Source organism: Chiloscyllium plagiosum, unplaced genomic scaffold, assembly GCF_037043375.1.
Source record: "Chiloscyllium plagiosum isolate Xiang-an unplaced genomic scaffold, Cpla_swu_hap1 HiC_scaffold_6, whole genome shotgun sequence".
In the NCBI taxonomy this organism is placed as follows: Eukaryota; Metazoa; Chordata; class Chondrichthyes; order Orectolobiformes; family Hemiscylliidae; genus Chiloscyllium; species Chiloscyllium plagiosum.
This window is the reverse complement of record NW_028270144.1, coordinates 125039605-125066475: the sequence shown is the minus strand read 5'-3', so window position 1 is coordinate 125066475 and position 26871 is coordinate 125039605. Positions and strand designations below refer to the sequence as shown.

Genomic DNA, 26871 nt, shown 5'->3' with positions numbered 1-26871 from the left:
CTACAGCTCATGGCCTGCAGCGGTCCAAAAAGGCGGCTCACCACCACCATCACCTCTGGCTACTCTGGACAAGTAATAAATGCTGGCTCAGCCAGTGACACATGTCCCACAATTGAATAAAAAATGTCCTGCCATCCCAGAAATCAGTCCAGTAAACTTTCATTGCACTCCCTCTAGCAAGAACATCCTTCCTCAGCAAAGGAGAGCAAAACTGGACACAGTACTCCGAGTGATAACTACAGTCTCCCCAAGGCCTGAGCAATTGCAGCAAGACATCCTTGCTCTTGTACTCAAATCATCTCGCTATGAATGCCAACGTACTATTTTCCACCTTCCCCATCTGCTGCACCTGCATGCTTTCTTTCAGCAACTGGTGTACAAGGACAATAGGGTCTCGTTGCACATACCCCTTTCCCAATCTATCATCATTCAAATAATCTGCCTTTCTGTTCTTTCTACCAAAGTAGATAACCTCACATTTATCCATGTTATACTACATCTACTACACATTTGCCCACTTATTCAACTTGTCTAATTCACTCTGAACCATCTCTACTGTGTTCTCATAGTTCAGCTATGTGACGTCTGCAGTTGTGGAGCAATGAACTGAATGACCTTGTGCTTCATTTCCTCTTGTTCCATACTATTGTTGTCTCCTTTGAGAGTTTAATGAAATGCATTAATTGTTTGCTAATAAATTACAGCTTATTGCCAATTGTGCTTTCTTATAGAAAGCATTATTAAATGCACAATACCTCATTCTTTTAATGCTCCCTAAACTCTGTGTGTTCTGCCAATATTTGTTTAAATAGGTAGGGAACTGGCAGATGCCGGGTTGAAAAACTTGTATCTGGATGTCAGATAGCCTTGCATTGATACAGTACTTTATCACATCTCAATGTTTGTGAAGTGCTTTGAGACAATGACTTACTTTGAAATGCACAGACTGTTCTGTAGATAGGTGCAATAGCTAGTTTGCACTGAGCAAGATCCCATTAAGATCAAAGATTAATGTACAATCCTACAGTACGTTATTGGAGAAGCTGTCCGCTCATTTTTATAGGAGAAAGGTTTCCTGAAAAATACCATTCTCTTAAAAGTCTCCTATACTTTTGCACGTTGTCTTAGTAGACAGGAGCGTTTGACATTTTTCCTGGGTTTTCTTTAGAGTGAATGTCATTACAAAAAAAATCTTTTCTATGTATGACTAAGTAGGAAACCTGAAACCTGCTCTTTGGCAGTGGTATTAATTCATATTACTCAGTTGAAAGTGTGGCTCAAAATTAAATGTAAGTTCATTTTTCCCCTTGCCTTGTGGACCACCATCACCACCCAAGTTGCTCCAAAGGGTGGCAGGTCTTGGTATGTTGCTGCCTGATATCATTTTCAAGGTTGAGAATTTCAATGGGAACATTGCTTCAACCTTACAGCATTACTTAGTGACAGTAGCTGCATTAACAAGTTACTTTGCCTTAAATTTCTCAATATAACACCTGAATTACCATGAAAATAATACTGTCAGAAAATCATGGTTTTGCTTTTATAATTTGATTAAAATTTCAAGACCTGCGTACATAATATTGGTGTTTTAATGCCATATCTGTATTTAAATAACAATGGGGTTCACTGAAGCATTGGTCTATGTTGTTCAGTTTGTCTGTTCAATCAGGTCCTGTGCTGTATTCCATAAAAATGCAATGTCGACATTTGTGCAGTAAGTAAAGCTATGTAGTATTATGTACCAGTTTGCAATCATGTGCAATTATAAAACATGAAACCTGATAAGTTTGATTATTTGTTTCACTAAGGCTGCTTGCATAATACTTTTCATTGTGTTAGCCTTAGCTCAGTGGTAGCACTCTCAACTCTCAATCAGAATGTTGGAGGTTCTAATCTTATGCCAGATACTTCAGCACAAAACCTAGGCTAACATTCCAAGCATAGGACTGAGTGAATTCTATATCTTCAGAAATTCTGGGTTTTGGGGATGGAATGAGAAAACCCAATCTGTTCCCTCTGATCATGGAACAAGATTCTATGGCATTTTGTTTTTAAGAACTGGGCTATTCTGATAACCTGGTCAATATGAATCCCTCCATTGCTTTTAGGGCCCCTGCCACCATCCCAGTGTGGCTGCATTTTACCACATTCTCAAATGTGCTGCTGCATTTCTCAAGGCTCCTTCCAAAGCAACTTCTCTCTGATCTCCAGCACTTTATAAGGACTAGTATGGTAGATCCAATAGAATACCACCTTCAAGTTTCCTTCTAAGCCACATGCCATTCTGTCTTGTAATTATACTGGTGTTCCTTCATTATCACAGAATGAAAATCCTCAGGCTCCATTGCCAACTGCAATGTGGTTATACTTTGCTGCACAGACTGCAGTAGCTCAAGATGGTAGTAAGGTACCACCCTCTCAAGGATAGTTAAAGATGGGCAATATGTTTTTGGCAGCTACTGATGTCATGGAAAAAATAAAGAAAAATGATCTTCTGCTGTATCCTAGTGGGAGTTTGCAAGTGTTGATTTTGGTGTGTCCAATCTGACGTCGAGGTTCATATTTTACAAAAACAATACTGAGTTTCTGTCTCATATGTTTGAAGTTATGTAGACCACTGAACAAGAAACTAAAACAACACACTTTCTGTCAAAGCCCTTGACCAAAGATTACGCCAAGAAGTGCTACCAAGTGCTCAGTTTGAATAATGATCTTCTGAGCAAATATAGTTCAAATGTGTACTTACAGAGACCTTGTTTTGGATCAAACGTTGTTCTTGGTGGAGGAGAATTTGCCAAGTATGTTAAATTTTGATTTGAAATTACTGCAGCTCAAGGCATGCACTCAACATATTAGAACTGTATAAAACTTACAGCACAGAAAGAAGCCATTCAGCTTGTTACGTCTGTGCCATTCAAAAGAAATGAGTAGCTGTTGATTCCAGTCCCAACTTGCTGCAGCTGGTCCACAGCCTTACAGGTTGCAGCACTGGGATATAGCTTACAGTATTTTTTAAAATGAATGTAAGGTTTCTGCCTCCAAGCTGGACTGTATGCACCTAAAAAGGTCCAGGTTGAATATCCTCATGAGCTAGAATCAGATGTAACGTTAAGGTAACTACAAAGACTTGAGGGAGAAGCTGGCCAGAATTAATTGGAAGGGGAGCCTAGCGGGGAAGACAGTGGAGCAGCAATGGTGGGAGTTTCTGGGGGCAGTTTGGGAGGGACAGCAGAAATTCATTCCAAGGAAGAAGAATTCTTCGAGGAGGTGACCAAGCATGTGGATGAGGGTAGAGCAGTGGATGTAGTGTACATGGATTTTAGTAAGGCATTTGATAAGGTTCCCCATGGTAGGCTTATGCGGAAAGTCAGGAGGCATGGGATAGAGGGAAATTTGGCCAATTGGATAGAAAACTGGCTAACCGGTCGAAGGCAGAGAGTGGTGGTAGATGGTAAATATTCAGCCTGGAGCCCAGTTACAAGTGGAGTTCCGCAGGGATCAGTTCTGGGTCCTCTGCTGTTTGTAATTTTTATTAATGACTTAGATGAGGGAGTCGAAGGGTGGGTCAGTAAATTTGCAGATGATACGAAGATAGGTGGAGTTGTGGACAGTGAGGAGGGCTGTTGTCGGCTGCAGAGGGACTTAGATATGATGCAGAGCTGGGCTGAGGAGTGGCAGATGGAGTTCAACCCTGCCAAGTGTGAGGTTGTCCATTTTGGAAGGACAAATAAGAATGCGGAATACAGGGTTAATGATAGGGTTCTTAGTCAGGTGGAGGAACAGAGGGATCTTGGGGTCTATGTACATAGATCCACTCAGGTGGATAGAGTTTGTAAGAAGGCCTATGGAGTATTATCGTTCATTAGCAGAGGGATTGAATTCAAGAGTCGTGAAGTGATGTTGCAGCTGTACAGGACTTTGGTTAGGCCACAGTTGGAGTACTGTGTGCAGTTCTGGTCGCCTCACTTTAGGAAAGATGTGGAAGCTTTGGAGAGGGTGCAGAGAAGATTTACCAGGATGTTGCCTGGAATGGAGAGGAAGTCGTACGAGGATAGGTTGAGAGTTCTCGGCCTTTTCTCGTTGGAACGGCGAAGGATGAGGGGTGACTTGATAGAGGTTTATAAGATGATCAGAGGAATAGATAGAATAGACAGTCAGAAACTTTTTCCCCGGGTACAACAGTGTGTTACAAGGGGACATAAATTTAAGGTGAAGGGTGGAAGGTATAGGGGAGATGTCAGGGGTGGGTTCTTTACCCAGAGAGTGGTGGGGGCATGGAATGCGCTGCCCGTGGGAGTGGTAGAGTCGGAATCATTGGCGACCTTTAAGCGGCATTTGGATAGGTACATAGATGGGTACTTAATCTAGGTTAGAAGTTCGGCACAACATCGTGGGCCGAAGGGCCTGTTCTGTGCTGTATTGTTCTATGTTCTATGTTCTAAGTGAGATGACCAAAGCACTACCATGAAGGTGGAAATCATCTGGAATTCATGAGATAGAGGAAGTCCTTTTGTAATACTTTCAATTTTTCATAGTCCTGTCACTACCCATCTGGGCTAGCCATGCACTTAATTCTCTTGCTGTCATGGAACAAAGCATATACCTGACATAATGTTATTTGTTTTGGTAAGGAAAATAGCTACAATGGTGCAGCGAGGTGAGCTGTTCTTAACTATTGCAACTTTTGTTTTAATAATGCAAGTGTATGAAATAATGTTTACAAAGTGATGGATAGAAATTACTGTGTGCATACAGAGCTCAGCTGTTGATATTCAAAACAAATCCCAGTTACACAGATGTATTGTGCTCTCCCATCTAGTGATGCAGTGATTTTTAACACTGGCATCCTTCCCTTGGAATCCCTTCATAACCTTGTCATCCCAGCCCCAGATCTTCCAAGACCTCTGGGCTCCATCTGTTGTGCCTTGTTAAACATTTGATTGCATCATCGTGTAGCACCATGTCTTCAGATACTCAGGGCCTAAGCCCTGATGAAGGGCTTATGCCCTAAACATCAATGCTCCTGCTCCTCTGATGCTGCCTGACTGGCCTTGCTTTTCCAGCACCACACTCCCAACTCTGATCTCCAGTATTTGCAGTCCTCGCTTTCTCCTATAGATTTTCCTGTCTAGTGCTCTGTCTTACATTTTAAAGTGCTTCTTAAAACTTATCTCTGACCAACCGTGGCTTAATATTTCCTAGTATATGGTTCAACTTTGTTCCTGTGAAGTGCTTTAGGATGCTTTTGAAAATGCTCTATAAATGCAAGTTGTTGTGGTAATGTAGTGAAATTACATAATTGATAAATTTTGTGTGTTCCAAGTTAACTGGTTCTTTTATTCCCCCTCTTTGAAGTGATCGACCTCTATCCAGTGCCATTCCTGTACCTCGAAGACACACGACCAGCATATCTGCAGGATCAGATACTGCTTTCCACAGTAGAGAGGCAGCTTCTCCAGAAAGGGCTTGGAGGCAGTCACATGGGAACTCTGAACAAGATCAGCCCCCGAGCTACAATACAGCAATAAGTCATGCTGTAACCCTCGAGGCACAACCACAAGATGATAGCAAAGTGCATACCTCTTCAGCATTGGAAGTTTCAGGTGATTCCTTCAAAGGTGGAGACCAGGAGAAGGCTGTGTACAATGTCTTGAAGAATGGAATGCATAGCAATGAAAATGGCATGGTTTATGAAAAGGCCCAGACACAAGAGGTTATCACTGAGCAATCATCTGAAGTGAATGGAACAACTTTGCTCAGTGTGCACGCAGACAGCACGAGTAATCTGCCATCAGGTGACTTAAGCCATCCCATGGGTGGCAGCGTCTTCTGCTCTGTTGAGCGGGCTGAGGAGATCATCGGCATGGAAGCTACTGGCTTCAGTTCAGATGAGCAGCTGGAAGGATTCTGCATTCCTGTGGATCACGCCGTGGCAGTAGAGAGTGATGACCAAGTTCTGGCTGAGCTCGACGCTGAAGGATTCGAGGAGTTCTCTAGAAGGATCTGTGCACTGAACGAGAATGTCTCAAGCTTCCGACGGCATCGTAAGGGCTCTGAGAAATGATACAGTGTCCATCGTGGATGCTAAGGCAGGACAGAGACGTGAACTGGAGTGGAAGAGCAAATTGCACTTCTTTTTGAGATGATTTGTAACAATGAAATTATCAGCATTGTTGTATTCTCATGGTGAGATGGGGAGAAAGCAGATGAGGATCGAAACCTGAAGCAGTGCAAATGTTGGGGTCCCAGATAGACATCCATTCACGTAAGAGATGAGGTGGGGCAAATGTACCTAGATCATGGCTTAGTGGATTGACTTCATGCCATCCATGACTGCATGTTTGCATCACCCTCTCATGATACTCCTCCAGACCTGCAAGCTAGCACCCATCCCAACAAAATGGAATCTGTTCTTTCCTGATAACTGCAGAATTTGATTTCTGCTTGGAGGGGTGGAAAACAGGGACTGAGTGTTTGTCACCTCCCATGTTTGCCAAACAGAATATGTGCAATGACATTACGGGACAGAGTGGTTTTGAAATGATGTGAAATTTCTGAATCCTTCATTTTTCTCCTTTACATTGGGAGCTTGCCATACGCTTTAGATAAGTATGATAAAGCTGCATTCCCAAAATTGGTTCAATGTAATAGGGGATTTAAAAAATGCTGGCAGTGCCGCAACTCTGTAACTTGGCAGAAATCATTTTGCTGAGAGGGACAGTGCCCTCACTGAGCATCTGAAAATATCAAGTGCATATGGTTGAATTTAAGTTGCCATATACTACCTATTTTTGCAATTTTTTTGATAATACATTGTGCAGGCTCAGGTACAGTTTAGCTGTCGGTTTTAGTCTGAACTTCTACCCTTTACAGCCTTGTCTGCCTACAAATTAAATCAGGGAAAATACTCTGAACTGATCATTTAGAATCTACAAGTGAATGATGATTAGTTATTCACTAACTTTGAGCTCTTCACCATTTTCCTCAGTTCTTCACTTACAAAACAAAAGCTTCAATTTACTCTGAATTAATCTCTGGAATATTGTGTAATAGACCCAGTATTTGTATAGTGTGGGCACTTACATTCTGGTGCACCAGCTATAGGGAATTATTCCTCTGCTTTTCTACCTTACCTGTGTCTCTATCTATTGTCCAGATGGCCCTGAGTTCAGCATTGCTTCCAACCTGTGTTGGACCTCGTCAAAGAATACCGTATAGATGAAAAAAGCAATTACTATTTTTCTGGCACTGTTAAAATTATTGAAGTTATAATTAATTATAAAAGATATTTATGTAGCCCAGTTGGATTTGATCTGCACTGAATACAGTAGCAGCTGGGATTAAGTTGCACTGGAGTAAACTTGCTAAGATAGCAAAGACATTTTTCATTTAAAATTAATAGCTCCCATTACTTCATACAAAGAATACAATCAATCTGAGTTGTTTTTCTCTCTCCCTCCCTCCCCCTTGCTTGAAGAACAAAGCTCAAATATAAGTTATTGAAGACCCAGAGGATAAGTGAACAAAACATTTGGTGACCAAAGCATTGACCCATTGCAGAGAATTAAACAAATAATTACATTTGAGTATTAACTCGTTGTGCAATCTTTGAACTGGAATCTCTTTGCCTAGCTCATTTCCCACTGATTTTTTTTTAGTAGTAATGCTCATGTTATTGCCCAGATTGTAATGTATGCGGCAGTTTGCCTCTCCAGCCACTGTCTTTGGGAGTCTACTTCTTGCGGTAGCTTGCCCTTTGCACGAGTTGGGAAATGAGCTGTGAATCTGTGTTTCTTGTTCTTGAGGGAGCTGGGTTGTCCTAGCCTCCTTGCAGAACGTCAGAAGACCACGTTAAATTTAAACGATCTGATTCTTCTGGAGGGTGAAGGCATTCTTTCTACTCACCTCTACCCGAACCCCTCTCGACAAAGATCCACAGCCGAGTAAGGGAAATGCTGCGTACGGACCCTGTGATCGTAGGTGCATGCTCTGAAGAATGGCCGTTCAGCAGAGCATTGATTGAAAACTTATCAGAAAGGCAGGTAAACACTGCATTAAAAAGTTTGCCATGTTGAGTTTGTTTATTTCAGTTTCATTAATGTTGTATTGCTTCACAGTGGTGGTGCGGTTCTAATTTAAATGTGCATAACTCTGGTCTGGTTGTTGGCTGAGCAGATTGGAGCTCAGGGTTTCCCTCGAAATAATTTATAATAAAATGCTGCATGATACACACAGCTCCAACCTGATAACATGAGCTAATCAGATGGGAAAGGTTAAGATTGTAACTGTCTCAATGTTTTCATTCTATAACTTGATGAGGCAGTGAAGTATGGTCCCTTGTCTTGGCAAACACCATGACTCTTGATTCCTCAGTCTTCTAGCATGGATACATGAGGTCTCCTGGTCTCAGTAATTTTTCAGAGAATTTATATCAATAAGAAACTGAATCTTTATCTTGGTAGTTGCATTTCCATCACCAGAGCCATTTATTCAGTCTCATGATTCTAAATGGTTTTCTTCTTAATGGCCAACCATTACAAAATTGTTTTTGTTTTAACCAAGGCTGGATCTCAGAATGAGCTCTTCACTGGCCTCATGTGTGATGCCAGTGCTGTTGTGTAAACACGTTTTGTTCTCATATCTCGAAAGCCAAACCAGTCACTTTAACGTGTGCTGATTGATTCATTGACACTTTGTCTATTGGTGACTAGAGTAACCGATAACTTATGTTGACAATATCCCTTGGGAAAGCTGGTTCTCAAATTGGTATTCAGTCCCAGTCCAGACTTTCAGCACCAGGGATGATGTTTGAGCTTGGCTTTACACCTTCGCAAAACAGTGCACAGACCCCTCCATGCTTTAACCAGCCAAATACATATTTATTTTGCATATATTTGAGATTCAAGAACCTACCTGCAGAAGCTTTTTTGCCCCTAATTAAGATACCCTTCCATCTCATAAAGTAATACTTGGATATAAAGTGAATGTAACCCGTAACCATATTCATTTGGTGGCTGTCTTAACTGTAGGATAAGTTAAGCAGCAAGCACATCGTTAGGATGGAGTCATTTTCTCAACAATTGAAATTAAAGCCTGTAATCTAGATTCTGCTATTATCTGTATCATTCAGTTCTGTCAGCAGTTGGTCCTAATACGGGGCTTGCTGCCATTGTTGCCTTTATTAGAGGGAAAGTGGTGCATTTATTTATACTGTAAGCATTACAAACTTGCATTTTGTTGAGGATTTCTGATGTCCTTAGTAACATTCTCAGGTTCTGTGTTTTGCCTCATTCAAACGCCACATCCTATACTCCCCTGTAACCTACTCCAGAACTGTGGTTCCCCTTGATATCCAATTGCCCAAGTCCAAAAAGAGCACTGTAACTTGCCCCTTTCTCCTCACTGGAATTAGAATTAGAAGTTATAACACCATTCCTTTCTTTCAGTGGACTATATAGAGACTAAGAGTTTTCAATAGAAGTTATGATTACAATCAAATTAATAAATGAAAGGTGAGTGATTGTGATCTTAAGCTGTGCTTTCTTCACCCATCGCTTCTCAAATTGTATTGAAATAACGAGGATATGAAACGTCACATTTAGAACCAGCTGGTATCTTGCTTTTGCCTATGCATTCTTCTCATTACCGCTTTAGTTTTCTGTGAGTCACCTGTATACTTCAGCAGATCTTTTCTCTTTATATCTATTCCAACAGTTAAAGGTGCCAATCATTAGGATCTCAACTATGAGGAAGCTATCATTAAATAATGAGGGTCTGATTTCATTGATATGAAAGTGTTATTTTTGATTGGTTCTGAACTTCAAGTGGCCTAAAGTCCTACTGTACTTAATGGTGCCTTAACCTTCCCAATTTACATAGCAGAAAGACTGGGCTGAAAGATTCAATTTGGCACTGAAGGTTAATTACATTAATCTTCTCTCCCCCTCTCTAAATATGACATGTCTTATCCCTATCAATATAACCTGCTCCATGGTGCATCTATTTCAACTCATGCCAGTGCACATCTAAACTACCCATGACCTATTGAAGAGCAAGCAACAGTCACCTTCACTCCTGAGTTTTCATCTTATTCATGTACAACGTCTTTCAAAATATAAACTTTCTTGCCACCAAAGGCAGGAGGAGGTCAAGGAGAGCAATGTTAGGTAACTGTGGAAAAGGTGTGTTGGTGAATCAACTTGAATTGAATACATATTCTTCTCAAATTTGAGGGCAAAATCTAGGCTGGCACTTGCTATGCTAGTGATGAAGAGTGTGCTGCGCAATTATTGGATTTATATAACATTGAATGTTGCAAGGTTTCAAATCTGTGCTGATTCCAAAATCTGACCTATGATATGTTTTCCTTAATTGGCTTCCAGCTGCAGTGATTCTAGTTGAAAGTTTCTGACCTGCACAAAGCCTGTTCTGGATTCCCCTAGCCTATCCAACTTCAGTTTTGCGCACTATCTTCATCTCAGATTGGTTGTACTTTGGAGAGATTTCATCAGATGTCCTCGAACTGCACAGCCCACGCGCCGCTGTCACCCAACGAGTCAGTCCACTCAAAACACTGTCTTTTCACAACTAATGAAAAGCAAGCAAAATTTGGGGACTTAAAAACCGCTAGTTCATAAAGATCCTCTTCCCATGTCCCATCTCCAGTATTTTCACATATAAAATGCAAACATGTTCAAAGTATGATTAAAATGTAAAATTTATTTCATATATCTGTGTCAACTTGCAGCACTGTCCTGAAAATTAGCGTTCAGTTATAACCAGCCATCCTTGTCTTGCACAAAATGAATGCATCTGTTTTGATGTCTAACTCTGACAGGCTGATGGTTAACTTTCAAGTCCATTATCATTGAGTTTCCTTTATGCACATATTTTGGTTAAGGTGACTTGATGTTCTCTCTCTGCCGTTGTCTTGCCACAGTCCCCTTGTATGAGCAAACCCAACAACAGATAGCTAATGGTTTGGCCAAGTTCTTGCTACCCCACTTGCAAAGCAGCGATTGAGACAACATAACCAGTTCCAGACCTCCCTGCCCTTAATCTGGGAACCATGCTACCAAAGCTGTCCTCCTCTTGCTGCACCACATAAAAGCTTATGAACATATGCTCAAGTCATGTCTGCAGCGATTATCTCGACTTCAAGCTGAGGCTCATTTAGGGGTAGACTTCATTCAGGTCACTTTGTACCAGACCAAACAAGGGAGGGGCAAGAAACTGAACACAATCAACTCAACTGGACACAGAATGGGAGATGGGAACCACAAAGATTGATTGTTTTGGGTCATTCACACAGGAGGGAACACAAAATCACGTGCTTGTTTCTGTGATGAGTAGGAAAAAGCATTGCTGAGCCATCAGTGTGGGATCCTATTTTGAAATGGTGTTACACAGCTGTTTGACATTGGGGGGGGGAATCTTGAAACACTGGATGGAGTTGCCCCACTGCATTAACTGATAAATGCACCCTATGTAATGATGTTTAAATTGCAATTGTCTGCGAATCTGGTGCCTGAATGAAGCAGAAGAAAAAGGCAACATAATGATGTACAGAGCAAGTACCATTTGGGTTTGAAGTTTGACCATTTCATTGCATGGGCATTATTTGCCAAAATCATGGCTGAACCATTTGTAGCTATGTGCTCCCTTATCCTGACACCCCCACTCACCCTTTCCACACATTTCCTTTGTATCTTTTCCTTGTTTCTATTTATTAAAGTAAAAATACAGCAGTTTATTTAATTACTTACTCCAAATGCAAACAGGAAATGGCTGTAATCATTTGCAAAACGTATTTGCATACTTGCTAATGATTCAAGTGACAATGAAAATGATTCTGGTAAGCAAAGTTGAATAAAATATTGTTTTACCATAACTTGTATGATTCCTCGATCTTTAAAAATTCTGTTTCAGGATGTGGTTACCACTGGCATTTATTGTCTACTCCTGAGTTATTTGTCAGGTAGATACAGAGGGCATAAGCTAGAGGAGGGTGGGGGTGGGGAGAAAGTCGGATGCTGTCTGAACTGCTGTGCTCTTCCAGCACCACTAATCCAGAATCTGGTTTCCAGCATCTGCAGTCATTGTTTTTACCTAGATACAGAGGGCAATTAACAGTCAGCTGTATTGGTTTTAGGTTGTTTATTTTTGTTCACAATGTGTCACAAGCATCTATGCCCATCCTTTTTGGCCCATGAGCTGCTGTCTTCATCATTGGCTGGATTGACTCTGGCTCTTTCAGAGGGCATTTCAGAGTCGGTCACATTGCTCAGGGGCTGGAGTCGCAGACCGGTCAGACCAGGAAAGGACAAGAGATTTTCTTCCCCAAACAACAACATTGAACCTCAAGTCAACAGCTTTGTTGTCAAACTCTTAAATTGGCATGAAGGGGTTTGAATGTGTCACCCAGATCATTTATCCAGCCTTTGGTTTCCTCATCTAATTACATAACCACAATTGCCATGTTGTGTTTGCTTTCTTTGTTATATAATGAACCAGCTGCATTTCTGAACACTGTTGCAGTGAATATTATGTCCAAGATGTTTATCACGTTGATGATCAGTTGCTACATGCAAGCTGAATTTCTTTATGATCTGAAAGAGCTAATAGCGTTTACATTTGCACTGATTTGGCAACATAGAGGTCTGGTGATTAAATGAGTTGTATATTTTAAGTAGGATTCCCATGATGCCTGTTGTCATAGAATATTACAAATCACTTCAGGTTCTAGCTCGACAACTCAAACTGTTTGCTGTTGATTAATTTTTATATTCTATATTGAATATGCAAGGAATGATGGGATATGGGCCAAGGGCAGACAGAAGGGATTAATTTAATTGGGCGTCATGTTCAGCACAACATGGGCCGGAGGACCTATTCCTGTTCTTGAATATATTCAGCAACTTGTCCTCCACTGCCTTCTGTGATAGAGGATTTCACTCCCCTTTGAGTGAAGAAAGGATTCCTCATCTCGATCCTAAATAGTCGATCCTCTATCGTGACCGTGCCCCTGTTTCTAGACTCCCCAGTCAGGGAAAGCACCCTGTACCTCATCTATGTAGCACTGTTAAAGTTTTTTCTGTCAATCCGATCCCCTCGGCTCCTAAACTCTGGTGAATAACTCTTCGGGACTTGTTGAACAACTCCTGGTGTCTGCCTGTTGAACCTTTGCTGCATTCTCCATGGCAAGTATAATGTAGGGAGACCAACACTGTACTCCAGGTGTGGTCTCACAACAGCCCTCTCTAACTGCAGTGAGGCATCTCTTTCTCGGAATGAAGGCTACTATACTGCATGTGGAGTTTGCACGTTCTTCTCTGCCTGGATTTCCTTTGGGTCCTCCAGTTTCCTCCCACAGTCCAAAATGTGCAGCTTAGATGGATTAGCCATGGGGAATGCAGTGTTACAGGAAGAGTGTAGAGGGATGAGTTTGCATGGGATGCTTGACGGAAGGTCAGTGTGGATTTGATGGGATGAATGGCCTGTTGCCACACTGTAGGAATGCTATGATTCTGTGGCTATTTGCCTTCCCAATTGTTTGCTGGGTGTTTGTCTGCTTCCATTTGACTGGTGAACAAGAACATCCTGATCCCTTTGTACATCATTTAAAGAGTACTCTTCCTTTGTTTTTCATACTGATATATATAACCCCACATTTAGTCATGTTATACAGCATCAGCATGAAGAAAGTGAAGATCACTATGGGGAGATGGAATGATGTTATAAGATTTGAAAACAAAGGCAAGAGACTTACTGCACTCAGCAGTCCAGCTTGCATCTAATGTGTTAAATGGCACAATCAACTTCAATGCTGAGTGTTCAAGGTTGCACTGACTTCAAGTATGTGACTATGGAGGGCTCAAATTAATCTTTAAGTATAGGTCAAAGCAAAACAGTGATGCTGCTGGAGACCTGAGAAGTTCTTCAGAAAAGTTATATTGAACTCAAAATTTTATCGTCAGATGCTGCCAACAATGGTTTTGTGAATGTCATTAGACTCTTAATTCTACCATCTTCCTGTGGTGGGAGTTGAATTCAGGTGCCAGAACATTACCTGAATCTCTGGATTACTAATTCAATAATAATACCACCACAGATAATTCCTTCTGTTTCTCCTAGATTTAAAATGAGTTTCTCCAACACTTTGTCTTTAAGCTTCTGATAATGGGAACAAACTCATTACTCAATCACGGGACATGGGCATTATAGAGTCACGTAGAAATAGACCATTTGATCCATATCCCTCTAAACCTTTCCTATCCGTTAGCTGTGTTTTAAATGTTGAAATTGTACTTGTCTGTACCACTTCCTGTGGCAGCTCGTTCCATATACACATCGCCCTGTGTGGAAAAGTTGCCATCACTGGCTAGGCCAGTATTTATTGCCCACCCCGATTGCCCAGGGGCCAACCACATTGCTGTGGGTCTGGAGTCACATGTAGGCTAGGCATGATGGCAGTTTCCTTCCCAAAAGGGCATTGGTGAACCAAATGGGTTTTTCCTGACAACCAACAATGGTTTTGTGAATGTCATTAGACTCTTAATTCTACCATCTTCCTGTGGTGGGAGTTGAATTCAGGTGCCAGAACATTACCTGAATCTCTGGATTACTAATTCAATAATAATACCACCACAGGCAATTCCTTCTGTTTCTCCTAGATTTAAAATCCAGCATTTTATTAACCTGTTTAATTATCTTGAAAAGCAGTTTCATTCAAAATTCCTTTCAATAGCCAATTTTGATTATCTGGTCCATTGTAAAGGCTTTATATATTAATCAAATAATATTAATTGCACAGCGTAGTGATGTCAAACTTCCCAGACGCCGATTATTATTTGTGGTATGATTTTTAAAAATTCTGTATTACAGTGGGTTTCCAGATGGAGCAGGATCGTGTGAAGACATTCTTGCCCTGTGGCAGAATCTGGAACTAGTTTTATCTCGAGCCCCTTTTAAGACAGACACAAGGAAAAAAAAATTCAAGGGTTGTCACTCTTTGGGATTCTCTTCCTGAAAGGATAGTGGATTTAGAATCTTTTAATATTCTTAAGGCAGAGGTAGACTCTTGATGACCAAGAGGATGAAAGATTATCAGGGGCTTTCAGGAATCTAAATTTGAGGTTAAAATCAGATCAGCCATGATCTTATTGAGTGGTGGAGCAGGGTCGAAGGATTAAGTGGCCGCCTTCTGTTCCTAGTCTATATAGAATTTCCTCCCCAAGACTGCTTTCTTTAATTTTACAAATTTGCAGGTCCGACTTTCCTTCAGCTGTTGTTGAGATGCTAACTAGCCTCTCAGTCTTTCGGCTGTGCTCTCTAACTCTTCCAAACAGCCCTTCAAATCCATGTCCTCCTCCCAAAGCACTTTTTCAATTGATGAAGTACATTTAACACAGTCACTGCTGTACTGTAGTAAATGTTGCAGCTAATTTGTATACAGCTGGCTCCCCCAGCCAGCAGTGAGGTTATACCTTGATACCTCTTGGTGATATGGTTGAGGGATAAATATTGATCAACATATTGAGAAGAACTCCCCTGTCCTTAAATAATCTCTTGGCACTATTTGAAGTTCATCTAGTTTAGGTCCAATGCCTGTTGCAGGGTAGCACCACTGACACTACAACGATATGTAGAAATAAACTGACTCCTTTCCTACATTACAACACCAGCTGCATTTCAAGTAGCTGCAAAGTGTTTAAGGTTATCGCATGTTCTATAAGTTTGTTTATTCTTGTTTAAAATCTCCAAGGTTTCTGTGCCACAGCAGTTTGAATTTCAATTTACTTTACACTCACTGAGTGGACATCTGATCTCCTCCAAGTCCACAGTATATTGGAGTATCCACCTGCCTGGCTGAGGGTAACTCCAACAACACACGAAGCTCAATACAATCTGGGATAAGGCAGGTTGCTTTATTGGCACCCTTTCTAACACACTCAACGTGCATTTTTTTTATGATTTGGCAAGCAGTTTTTCGAATGAAACATTCTGCAGTTGAGGTGCTTTTTATACCATGGTAAAACATGTCAAGGTACTTTAAAAGAGAATTATAGAGTCATGTAGATTGGAAACAATCCCTTTGGTTTAACTCAACCATGCTGACCAGATATCCTAAATCAATGTAGTTTGCCAGAATTTGGCCTGTATCCCTCTAAACCCTTCCTATTCATATACCCATTCAGATGCCTTTTAAATGTAATTTTACCAGCCTGTACCACTGCATGTGGCAGTACATTCCACGCACGCACCACCCTCTGTGTGGAAACAAATTGCCCCTTAGGACCCGTTTAGCTCTTTCCCCTCTCACGTTAAACCTATGCCCTCTAGTTTTGGGCTCAAGGCTACAGTAGGATCTGCAGTCAAGGAAAGCCGAGATGTTGAAGGTTATAGAGGAAAAGGTTACAGAGGTGGCGGGGAGGTGAGAGAGAAAGGAGCGATGCTGCTGATGGCTATAAATGCAAGATTCCTCCTTCCTGATGAAGGGTATTTGCCCAAAAAAGTCGATTCTCCTGCTCCTTGAATGCTGCCTGACTTGCTGTGCTTTTCCAGCACCACATCTCAACATAAATGCAAGATTGACTTCTATGTTTGCCTGAGAACCAACGTAGATGAGGGAACACAAGAGAGCGTTGGATGACCAGAGTATGGGGCATGGTGGGATGGTGGCAGCAAAATCTATTGCAGAAGAAAATAAAGCAAATTCCACAGAGAGTTTTCTTTAAATTGCTCTGAATTAAAAGAGTGATTTATCAACTGGGGATTGGTACAGAGGTAATCGTGCTTATCTGCAACACACAGAGCCTGATCCAAGTATAACATTTCTTGGCAAATGAACCACGTCATTATCATATTAATCATCATTGCTGCCCTACCTCAGCCTGGCAAACAGCTTGAATTATAAATGAACCAAATATTAAATAATTATATAATTGCTTGAATTCTATCGTCTGAACAATGGTGCAGCTGTCAATGCTTACCATTATAATGGAGTAAAATGGGACAGGAACCATGTCTCTCACCATGTGCAGTTCAGTGTAGATATTGGGAAGTTGCTGCTAATGATTCTCTGCTTTTCAAAACAGTAGTCTATAACAGTCTTTGCCTTTAGACTCAGCATTGCATTCAGTGTAGCAATGTGAAGTAATGGTACTTACCCACTTAATGCTTTTTCAAGGCACTAGAGCTGATGCATTGTAGACAAGCAGGAGGCTGGAGGAACACAGCAAGCCAGGCAGCATCAGGTGGTGAAGAAGTCAACGTTTTGGATGTAACCCTTCTTTAGGACTGGGGGTGGGCGTAGGGGGAGCTGCAGTTAAAGGGGATGGTGGGGACTGGGTGAAGAAGTGGGGATAGGCAAAGACAGGTAGAGGGTGCGACCTGGTTGGTCAATGGGAGGAATGAATCCGGTAGGTGGCTGAAAGGAATGGAAGGGAAGTGGGGAAAGGGAGGATATTTGAAATTGGAGAACTCAACGCTTCCATTCCTCCCATTGACCAACCAGATTGTATCCTCTCCCTGTCTCCACCTGTCATCACCCTGCACCCTCCCACCCTTCCTTATCTGCAGTTCCCCTTCCACCCACCCCCAGTCCTGACGAAGGGTGACACACAAAACAATGACGTCTCCACCCCCTGATACTGCCTGGCTTGCTGTGTTCTTCCAGCCTCCTGCCTGTCTACCTTGCATTTCAGCATCTGCAGTTTTTTGTTTTATCTTTAGCCAAGAGCTGGTACATTCAGCAGCAAGTGAATTTTAGCATGTAATAAATGCCAAACACGCCTCTGAAAAGTTAATTTTACAAATGTGGAGTTATTTTATTTACATGTTTTTAATCTCCTCTTTCTTTCTGAATTTTAATTCCGGTGCAGAAAGCTAAATAAAGTCTAATCTTTACTTACTGGTTTAAATTTTGTGTGTTTCATTATGGATTCTTCAGCTGATTGATTCAAGAACCTCACATTAATTCCCTCCTTCAGGATTTTCTGAAGGAATAATCTCCACTTGGTTTGACCAGAGATGGCAGTGTCAATTTGTCAGAGGGAAGTCATGCTGAACAAACTTGATTGAATTTTTCAAGGAGGTGATCAAGTGTTTAGATGAGGGTAGTGCAGTTATTTACAGGGATTTCTGCAAAGTCTTTGACAAGGTCCTACATGGGAGACTTCTAAGGAAGGTAAAAGCACGCAATCTAGGAAAGGTGGATCCAAAATGGGCTGGGGGGCGATGGGTCAATGATGCCGTGTATGACTGGAGACCCAGAGTCTGATGGCATGCCACAAGGTTAGTGTTGGTCTTTTATTGTTATTATTACAAACAAAGGATGAAGATGTGGGGGATAGGTAAATTAGATTACTTACAGTAGAAGCAGGCCCTTTGGCCCAAGTCCACACCGACCTGCCAAAGCACAACCCACCCAGACCCATTCCCCTACATTTATCGCTTCACCTAACACTATGGGCAATTTAGCATAGCTAATTCACCTAACCTGCACATTTTTTTGGATTGTGGGAGGAAACCGGAGCACCCGGAGGAAACCCACGCAGACACGGGGAGAATGTGCAAACTCCACGCAGAGTCGCCTGAGGCGGGAATTGAACCCGGGTCTCTAGCACTGGCAGGCAACAGTGCTAACCACTGTGCCACCGGGCCATCCACAAACGTGTATATACGTGAAAGAGGAGGGTTGGGGGATAGGAAATATATATATAAACGAAAGATGAGATGCGGGGGATAGGTAAGTTTGCAGATGATGTGAAGATTGTCCAAGGTGTTTAATAGTGAGGAGGAAGGTCAGATGAGCAGATCACTGCCAGATGGAATTTAGATTACTTAGTGTGGAAACAAGCCCTTCGGCCCAACAGGTCCACACCAACCCTCTGAAGAGCAACCCATCCAGACCCATTCCCCTACATTTACTTCTTCACCTGACATTGCAGGCACAGAGGAGGAAGTGCTGGATGTCTTGAAATGGTTAAAGGTGGATAAATCCCCAGGACCTGATCAGGTGTACCCAAGAACTCTGTGGGAAGCTAGAGAAGTGATTGCTGGGCCTCTTGCTGAGATATTTGTATAATCGATAGTCACAGGTGAGGTGTCGGATGACTGGAGGTTGGTAAATGTGCCACTGTTTAAGAAGGGTGGTAAGGACAAGCCAGGGAACTATGGACCAGTGAGCCTGACCTCGGTGGTGGGCAAGTTGTTGGAGGGAGTCCTGAGGGACAGGATGGACATGTATTTGGACAGGCAATGACTGATTCGGATAGTCAACATGGCTTTGTGCGTGGGAAATCATGTCTCACAAACTTGATTGAGTTTTTTGATGAAGTAACAAAGAAGATTGATGAGGGCAGAGCAGTAGATGTGATCTATATGGACTTCAGTAGGGCGTTCGACAAGGTTCCCCATGGGAGATTGATTAGCAAGGTTAGGTCTCATGGAATAGAGGGAGAACTAGCCATTTGGACACAGAACTGGCTCAAAGGTTGAAGACAGAGGGTAGTGGTGGAGGGTTGTTTTTCAGACTGGAGGCCTGTGACCAGTGGAGTGCCACAAGGATCTGTGCTGGGCCCTCTACTTTTTGTCATTTACATAAATGATTTGGATGCGAGCATAAGAGGTACAGTTAGTAAGTTTGCAGATGACACAAAATTGGAGGTGTAGTGGACAGCGAAGAGGTTTACCTCAGATTACAACAGGATCTGGACGAGATGGGCCAATGGGCTGAGAAGTGACAGATGGAGTTTAATTCAGATAAATATGAGGCGCTCCTTTTTGGGAAAGAAAATCTTAGCAGGACTTATACACTTAATGGTAAGGTCCTAGGAGGTGTTGCTGAACAAAGAGACCTTGGATTGCAGGTTCATAGCTCCTTGAAAGTGGAGTCACAGGTAGATAGGATAGTGAAGGCGGCATTTGGTATGCTTTCCTTGGTCAGAGTATTGAGTACAGGAGTTGGGAGGTCATGTTGCAGCTGTACAGGACATTGGTTGGAATATTACGTGCAATTCTGGTCTCCTTCTTATCGGGAAAATGTTGTGAAACTTGAAAGGGTTCAGAAAAGATTTACAAGGATGTTGCCAGGGTTTGAGGATCTGAGCTACAGGGAGAGGCTGAACAGGCTGGGGCTGTTTTCCATGGAACATCGGAGGCTGAGGGGCGACCTTAGAGGTTTACAAAATTATGAGGGGCATAGATAGTATAAGTAGGCAAAGTCTTTTCCCTGGGGTTGGGGAGTCCAGAACTAGAGGTCATAGGTTTAGGGTGAGAGGGGAAAGATATAAAAGAGACTTAAGGGCCAACATTTCCACACATGGTGGTACGTGTATGGAATGAGCTGCCAGAGGATGTGGTGGAGGCTGGTACAATTGCAACATTTAAGAGGCATTAGGACAGTTATATGAATAGGAAGGGTTTGGAGGGATATGGGCCAGTTGCTGGCAGGTGGGACTAGATTGGGTTGGACTGAAGGGTCTGTTTCCATGCTGTACACCTCTATGACTCTATAATTCACCTAACCTGCACATCTTTGGACTGTGGGAGGAAACCGAGCACCCAGAGGAAACCCACGTAGGCACAGGGAGAACGTGCAAACTCCACACAGACAGTTGCCCGAGGCGGGAATTGAACCCAGGTCTTTGGTGCTGTGAGGCAGCAGTGCTAACCACCATCTAACCCTGATAAATGTGAATGATGCCCTTTGGTAGAAGTAACAAGACATGGGAATACTCTATGAAGCTAGGAAGCTCAGAGGAGCACTGGAATCTTGAGATGCTTGTCCACAGATCCCTGTAGATGGTGGGGCAAGTTAATAAGGGAGTTGAGAAGGCATATTGGATACTTGACTTTATCAGTCCTGGCATAGATTTTAAGAGCAGGAAGGTCATGTGGAAGCTGTACAAGACTTTGGTGAGGCCACAGCTGGAGTACTGTGTGCAGTTCTTGTCCCTGCATTATAGGAAGGATAAGATTGTACTGGAGGGGGAATCATGGAATCCCTACAGTGTGGGTGCAGGCCATTCAGCAAATCAAGACCCTATTGGCCTTTCAAATATCATCCCACTCTGCGTACCCTATCCCTGTAACCCTGCATTTCCCACGGCCAATCCAGCTAACCTGCACATCTTTGGACTGTGGGAGAAAACCTACCCAGACACTGGGGAATGTGCAACCTCCACTTGGTTCCTCGAGGCAAGGATCGAACACCGATCCTTTGCATTGTGAGGTAGCAGTGCCACTCCAGAGGGGTTTGAGATTCAGAGGGGATTTGAGGAAAAGCATTTTCACCCAGAGGGAGTTCAGTATCTGGGAGGCACTGGGAGGGTCATAAAGGCAATAAATCTAACAACCTTTAAAAAGAACTTGAGTGAGCACTTGAAATGTCACAGGCTAAAAGCAGGAAAGTGGGATTGTTGTAGATAGGTCAGTGCCAACTCAGGGGGCTGAATGGCCTCTTCTGTATTGTTTGATTCTATATCTTGTGTTCCAGCCACCAATAGCAGCATCATACTGGACCTGATGCAGATTACAGCAAGTCTACACCGAAAAGTATGGAAATGTTGTGGGTGGCTCCCAATGTAATTATCAGAGAGTTCCTGCACATTTCCCATTGGCTCCAAATTCCAGGCCAGTTAGCACATATGTGTCAGCGTTTTGTTTTAGTCAATGTAGAGACTCTCCACAATCAAAATAACCATTAGAGAAGGTCTCATTGTTAAAGACTTTTACTGTAAGAAGCAAACTAAGGTCTAAAACAGAACAACCATTAATTAACAGACAAGTGATGCAACAAACAATAAAAAGTTGGTTTTGCTTGATTAACTCAACCTGAATAATCCATACAAAATGTTTAACTGGATTCCATGCTTTGATATATCAAAGGTGCAATCTCAAAGCCACCCCTAACTTTGGAGTCCAGCTCTCTAATCCCTGCCATATTATATTGAACTTTCCAGTTCCCTTTTGACAATCGTTACAGTCCACCTGGATTTTTAGATTAGATTAGATTAGATTACTTACAGTGTGGAAACAGGCCCTTCGGCCCAACAAGTCCACACCGACCCGCCGAAGCGTAACCCACCCATACCCCTACATTTACCCCTTTACCTAACACTACGGGCAATTTAGCATGGCCAATTCACCTGACTTGCACATCTTTGGACTGTGGGAGGAAACCGGAGCCCCCAGAGGAAACCCACGCAGACACGGGGAGAATGTGCAAACTCCACACAGACAGTCGCCTGAGTCGGGAATTGAACCCGGGTCTCTGGCGCTGCGAGGCAGCAGTGTTAACCACTGTGCCACCGTGCCACCCACGATTTTCTCCACCCCATTATGAGCAACAAGGCGCAATGTGAGGAATCCCTTTTCCCCTCTTAGATTGTGATAACCCTGATGATCCAGATCTTCCGTTACCAACTCCTAGTGGTCTAGTTGGCTGTGGTTTTAAAACCAGGGTTTTTTCCACGGGAGTTTCAGTTCGACTCCCATCATTTTCTCCAGAACTGAGAAGATCTGCTCCCACGAGAGTTCTGAATCTTTTACGTCTGCTTCCCAGCAGCAGCTTTTCCTCCCTCAGCGTGAGGGGTGATATATACTATTCCCCAACCCATTTGAGGGTTTTCATTTGAGTTTCTCTCCTCTCTCTATTGCCAACCCCAGCTGAATACGCATTTGCACTTCTGTGGATTGAGATATTTGCAAGGAATTTGAATTGCGCCCTTTCTAGGCCTTCATGTTATGGAATCCCTACAACGTGGAAGCAGGCTGCTCAGCCCATCGATTCAGCACTGCACCCCTCCCAAATAGCATCCCACCCAGACTCACCTCTCCCTACACGATTCCTGTTACCCTGCATTTCCCTGTAATCCATCTAACCTGGAGATTCTGGGCAATTTCCCATGGCCAATCTACCTAACCTGCACATCTTTGGACTGTGGAAGGAAACCGGAGCACCCAGAGGAAACCCATGCAGACATGGGGAAAATGTGCAAACTCCACACAGATAGTCACCTGAGTGTAGAATTAGATTAGATTACTTATAGTGCAGAAACAGGCCCTTCGGCCCAACAAGTCCACACTGACCCGCTGAAGCGCAACCTACTCAGACCCATTCCCCTACATTTACCCCTTCACCTAACACTACGGCAATTTACCCTGGCCAATTCACCTAACCTGCACATTTTTGGATGGTGGGAGGAAACCGGAGCACCCGGAGGAAACCCACGCAGACACAGGGAGAATATGCAAACTCCACAGAGAGAGTCGCCTGAGGCGGGAATGGAACCTGGGTCCCTGATGCTGTAAGGCAGCAGTACTAACCAGTGAGCCACTGTATGTTTAAAGGAATATTTCAAAGAGCTGAGTCAATGTGATAGTTGTTCTTATTCAAAAACTGAGAAAAAGAAATAGGGATCAGTACGAGAAACACAAAGCTTTCCATCAACATTCTTGGTGGTAAGACCTACTCCCTGTGCCTATATCTAGCCCCATGCCCAACATGATTTGCCGTTTCAGAGGACAATTAAGAGTCAAGAAAGATATCCAAATCAGAAAAAACCCACTATTACTTTCTCAAGGCTACCAGAGATGGACACTCTCTGCTGGTCTTGCCGATGTCCTGAGAATATATTCACTGCCCTCCTGCATTTAGCATCTCTCCAAGCGCTTCCTGGTGCTGAGGTGTGGTAGCCCAAGAACCTCCAACACGTCACCCAGTACCACAGTCAGGAGCTGTGGATATGAACATATGAAATAAGCAGATTGGCCCATTCAATAAGATCGTAGCTCAGCTGTTTGTGTTTTGAAATCCAAATTCCCATCTACATCCCAATAATCCCTGATTCTCTCCCTGACAGGAATTTATCAGTTCTGAAGAAAGGTCACTGGGCTCAAAACATTAACTCTGTTTCTCTATTCACATTTGCTGCCTGACCTCTTGAGTTTCTCCAGCAATTTCTATTTTTGTTTAAGAATCTATCTACCTTTCTCATAAAAATATTCAAACACTCTTCATCCACTGCCTTCTGCCATGGTCACCCCAACCTCAGAGAAAGAAATTCTCCTCATCTCTGTCCTGAAAGGTGTGATCCCGAGTTCTGGACTGACCCAGAGAAGGAAACATCCTTTCCATGTTAACTTTGTTCAGTATCTTGTACATGGAGAGTATTCAGCAAAGATTTACAAGGATGTTGCCAGGCTTGGAGGGTTTGAGCTGGAGGGAGAGGCTGGGGCTGTTTTCCCTGGAGCATCTGAGGTTGAAGGATGGCCTTATAGAGGTTTATAAAATCATGACAGGCATGGATAGGGTAAATAGCCAAGGTCTTTTCCCCAGGGTGGGGGAGTCCAAGGCTAGAGGGCACAGGTTTAAGTTTTTTTTCATTCAGTCACAGATGAGGGCATCTCTGACTAGTCTAGCATTTATTGCTCAGAGGGCAGTTAAGAGTCAACCACATTGCTGTTGGTCTGGAGTCACATGTAGGCCAGACCATGTAAGAATGGCAGATTTCCTCCCCTTAAGGACGTTAGTGAGCCAGATAGGTTTTTCCCAACAATTGGCAAAGAATTCATGGTTATCATTAGACTCGTAGCTCCAGATTTTGCTGAGTTTAAACTGCACCATCTGCCATGGCTGGACTCAAACCCAGGTCCCCAGAACATTAACTGGGTCTCTAGATTAACAGTCTGGTGCTCATACCACTAGGCCATTGCCTCCCTTTGAGAGGAGTAACTTTTTCACGCAGAGGGTGGTACGTGTATGGAATGAGCTGCCAGAGGAAGTGGTGGAGGCTGATACAATTACAACATTGAAAAGGCATTTGGATGGGTATATGAATAGGTAGGGTTTAGAGGGATATGAGCCAAGTGCTGGCAGGTGGGATTAGATTAATTTAGGATATCTGGTCAGCATGAACGAGTTGGACTGAAGGGTCTGTTTCCCTGCTGTTCATCTCCCTGACTCTGTGATGTCACTCAAGTCAGCTCCTTACCTTTTTAAACTCCAACAGAAAGAAGACCTTAGAAAGCCTGGCCAACTCACCCGGCCTTCCGCAATGATGTGGCTCCACAGTTAATGAGGCAGCCCCTCAGAGCAGCAACCTCACTGCGGGAGCAGGGTTTCCACATTGAATCTTTTGGGGTTGAATCATGTGGTTTTCTTGGCCCGCGGAGACTCGCGCCTTGTCAGACACACTTTGAGTGAATCTGAACCACCAGCCAAATGTCAACGTGTTCTTTTACCATCACGTCAACCTCACCTGCCCCCAAATGGGCGGAGTTCGATTTATGGGAAGCATTCAGTTTTACTAGCTGTCCTTAATGTTAGAAAATGGAAACATGATTACTTCAATAAATTTACTTTAAATAGAAACCTGAAAAGAAGCAAGGGGCTGAATAAATATTGCCGCAACCTCTGGGCAAGGAAGTTGTTCTGTAGCAGCATCTTAGCTGCAACCAAGCGTCTCTTTTCTATACAACCCACCAACTTGGACAGATATCATTTCCAACAAATCATTCCAGCCTCAGCTCCAGTGCCAATTCACATTGGACCCCAGGTAAAACCTTCCCTCAAGCTGTAAATATTTATGATGCTTCGAATGAAATGGTTTGAGAATTATTTTCCAGTTATTTTTTCCACTCTCCCCCACGTCCTGGATTTATGAGCATAGTTCATTGTGAGTATATTATGTTTTCAGTTGGAGCCCAATACATAGCAATATTGAACAAAAAACAAAAGGGTTGTAAATCAGGAACAAAACCAGAAAATGCTGAGAAGGCTTAGCAGGTCTAGCAGCATCTGTGGATGGTAGCAATGTTGGCTCTGAGCTAAGATGGTTGTTGGTTCAAGTCCGTCTTCAGATGTTTAGGAATAAAATTGTAATCAGGTGCCACTACTGAGGGGATGTAGCACTGCTGGCGGTACCATCTTTTGGGTGAGATATTAATGGTCAAAAAGTGTGGCGGTGGAAAAGCACAGCCAGTCAGGCAGCATCAAGAATTCCTGATGTAGGGCTTATGCACGAAGCATCGATTCTCCTGCTCGTTGGATGCTGCCTGACCTGCTGTGCTTTTCCAGCACCACACTCTCGACCTGCTGTGTGGGTATGATTGGTGATACATTGGGAAAGGGAGAGGTGCATTGAAACCTGGGTGTCCCTGGGCACCATTTGATGAAGTAAGCACACAGACACAGGCAGGTGGTGAAAGAAGGGAGATGGTACAGTGGTCTTCATAGCAAGAGGATTTAAATACAGGAGGAGGGATATCTTGTTGAAGTTGTACAGGGCCTTAGTGGGACCATACCTGGGTACTGTGTACGGTTTTGGTCTCCTTACCTGAGAAAGGATGTTCTGGCAATGGAGGGAGTGCAGTGAAGGGTTGACCAGATTTGATTCCCGGGATGGCAGCAATGACGTATGTAGAGAGACTGGATCCGTTAGGATTATATTCACTGGAGTTTAGAAGAAAGAAGGAGAAGCTCATAAAAATCTGTAAAATTCCACCAGGACTGGACAAGGTAAACAGAGGAAGGATGTTTCCCAGTGACCAGGGATTCCAGACCAGAGGCCAGAATCACAATGATACAGGGGTAGGCTACTTAGGACTGAGATGAAGATAAATGTTTTCACCCAGAGAGTGGGGAGCCTGTGGAATTCTCTGCCACAGAAAGCAATTGAAGTCAAAGCATTGAATGTTTTTAAGAAAGAGTTAGGTATTATTCTTAGGACCAAGGGGATTAAAGGGTATGGGTAGAAAGTGGGGACAGGGGATTGAGTTGGATGATCAGCCAGGATCATATTGAATAGTGGAGCAGGCTCAGAGGGCCGAATGGCCTACTCCTGCTCCAGTTATCTCTGTCCCTCT

The 26871-nt window shown here is 43.0% G+C and overlaps 1 protein-coding gene across 3 annotated transcripts in view; it reads left to right on the top strand.

Moving 5' to 3' along the window:
• Positions 1-11890, top strand: part of uvrag (UV radiation resistance associated gene) — a 347124-nt gene extending 335234 nt beyond the window's left edge. For all 3 annotated transcript variants that reach the window (XM_043692472.2, XM_043692474.2, XM_087988432.1), the window contains one exon: positions 5356-11890. In XM_043692472.2, the coding sequence (XP_043548407.2) occupies positions 5356-6064 (709 nt within the window). In that variant the 3' untranslated portion in view covers positions 6065-11890. The remainder of the gene's footprint in view (positions 1-5355) is intronic.
• The last annotated feature ends 14981 nt before the right edge of the window (positions 11891-26871 follow it).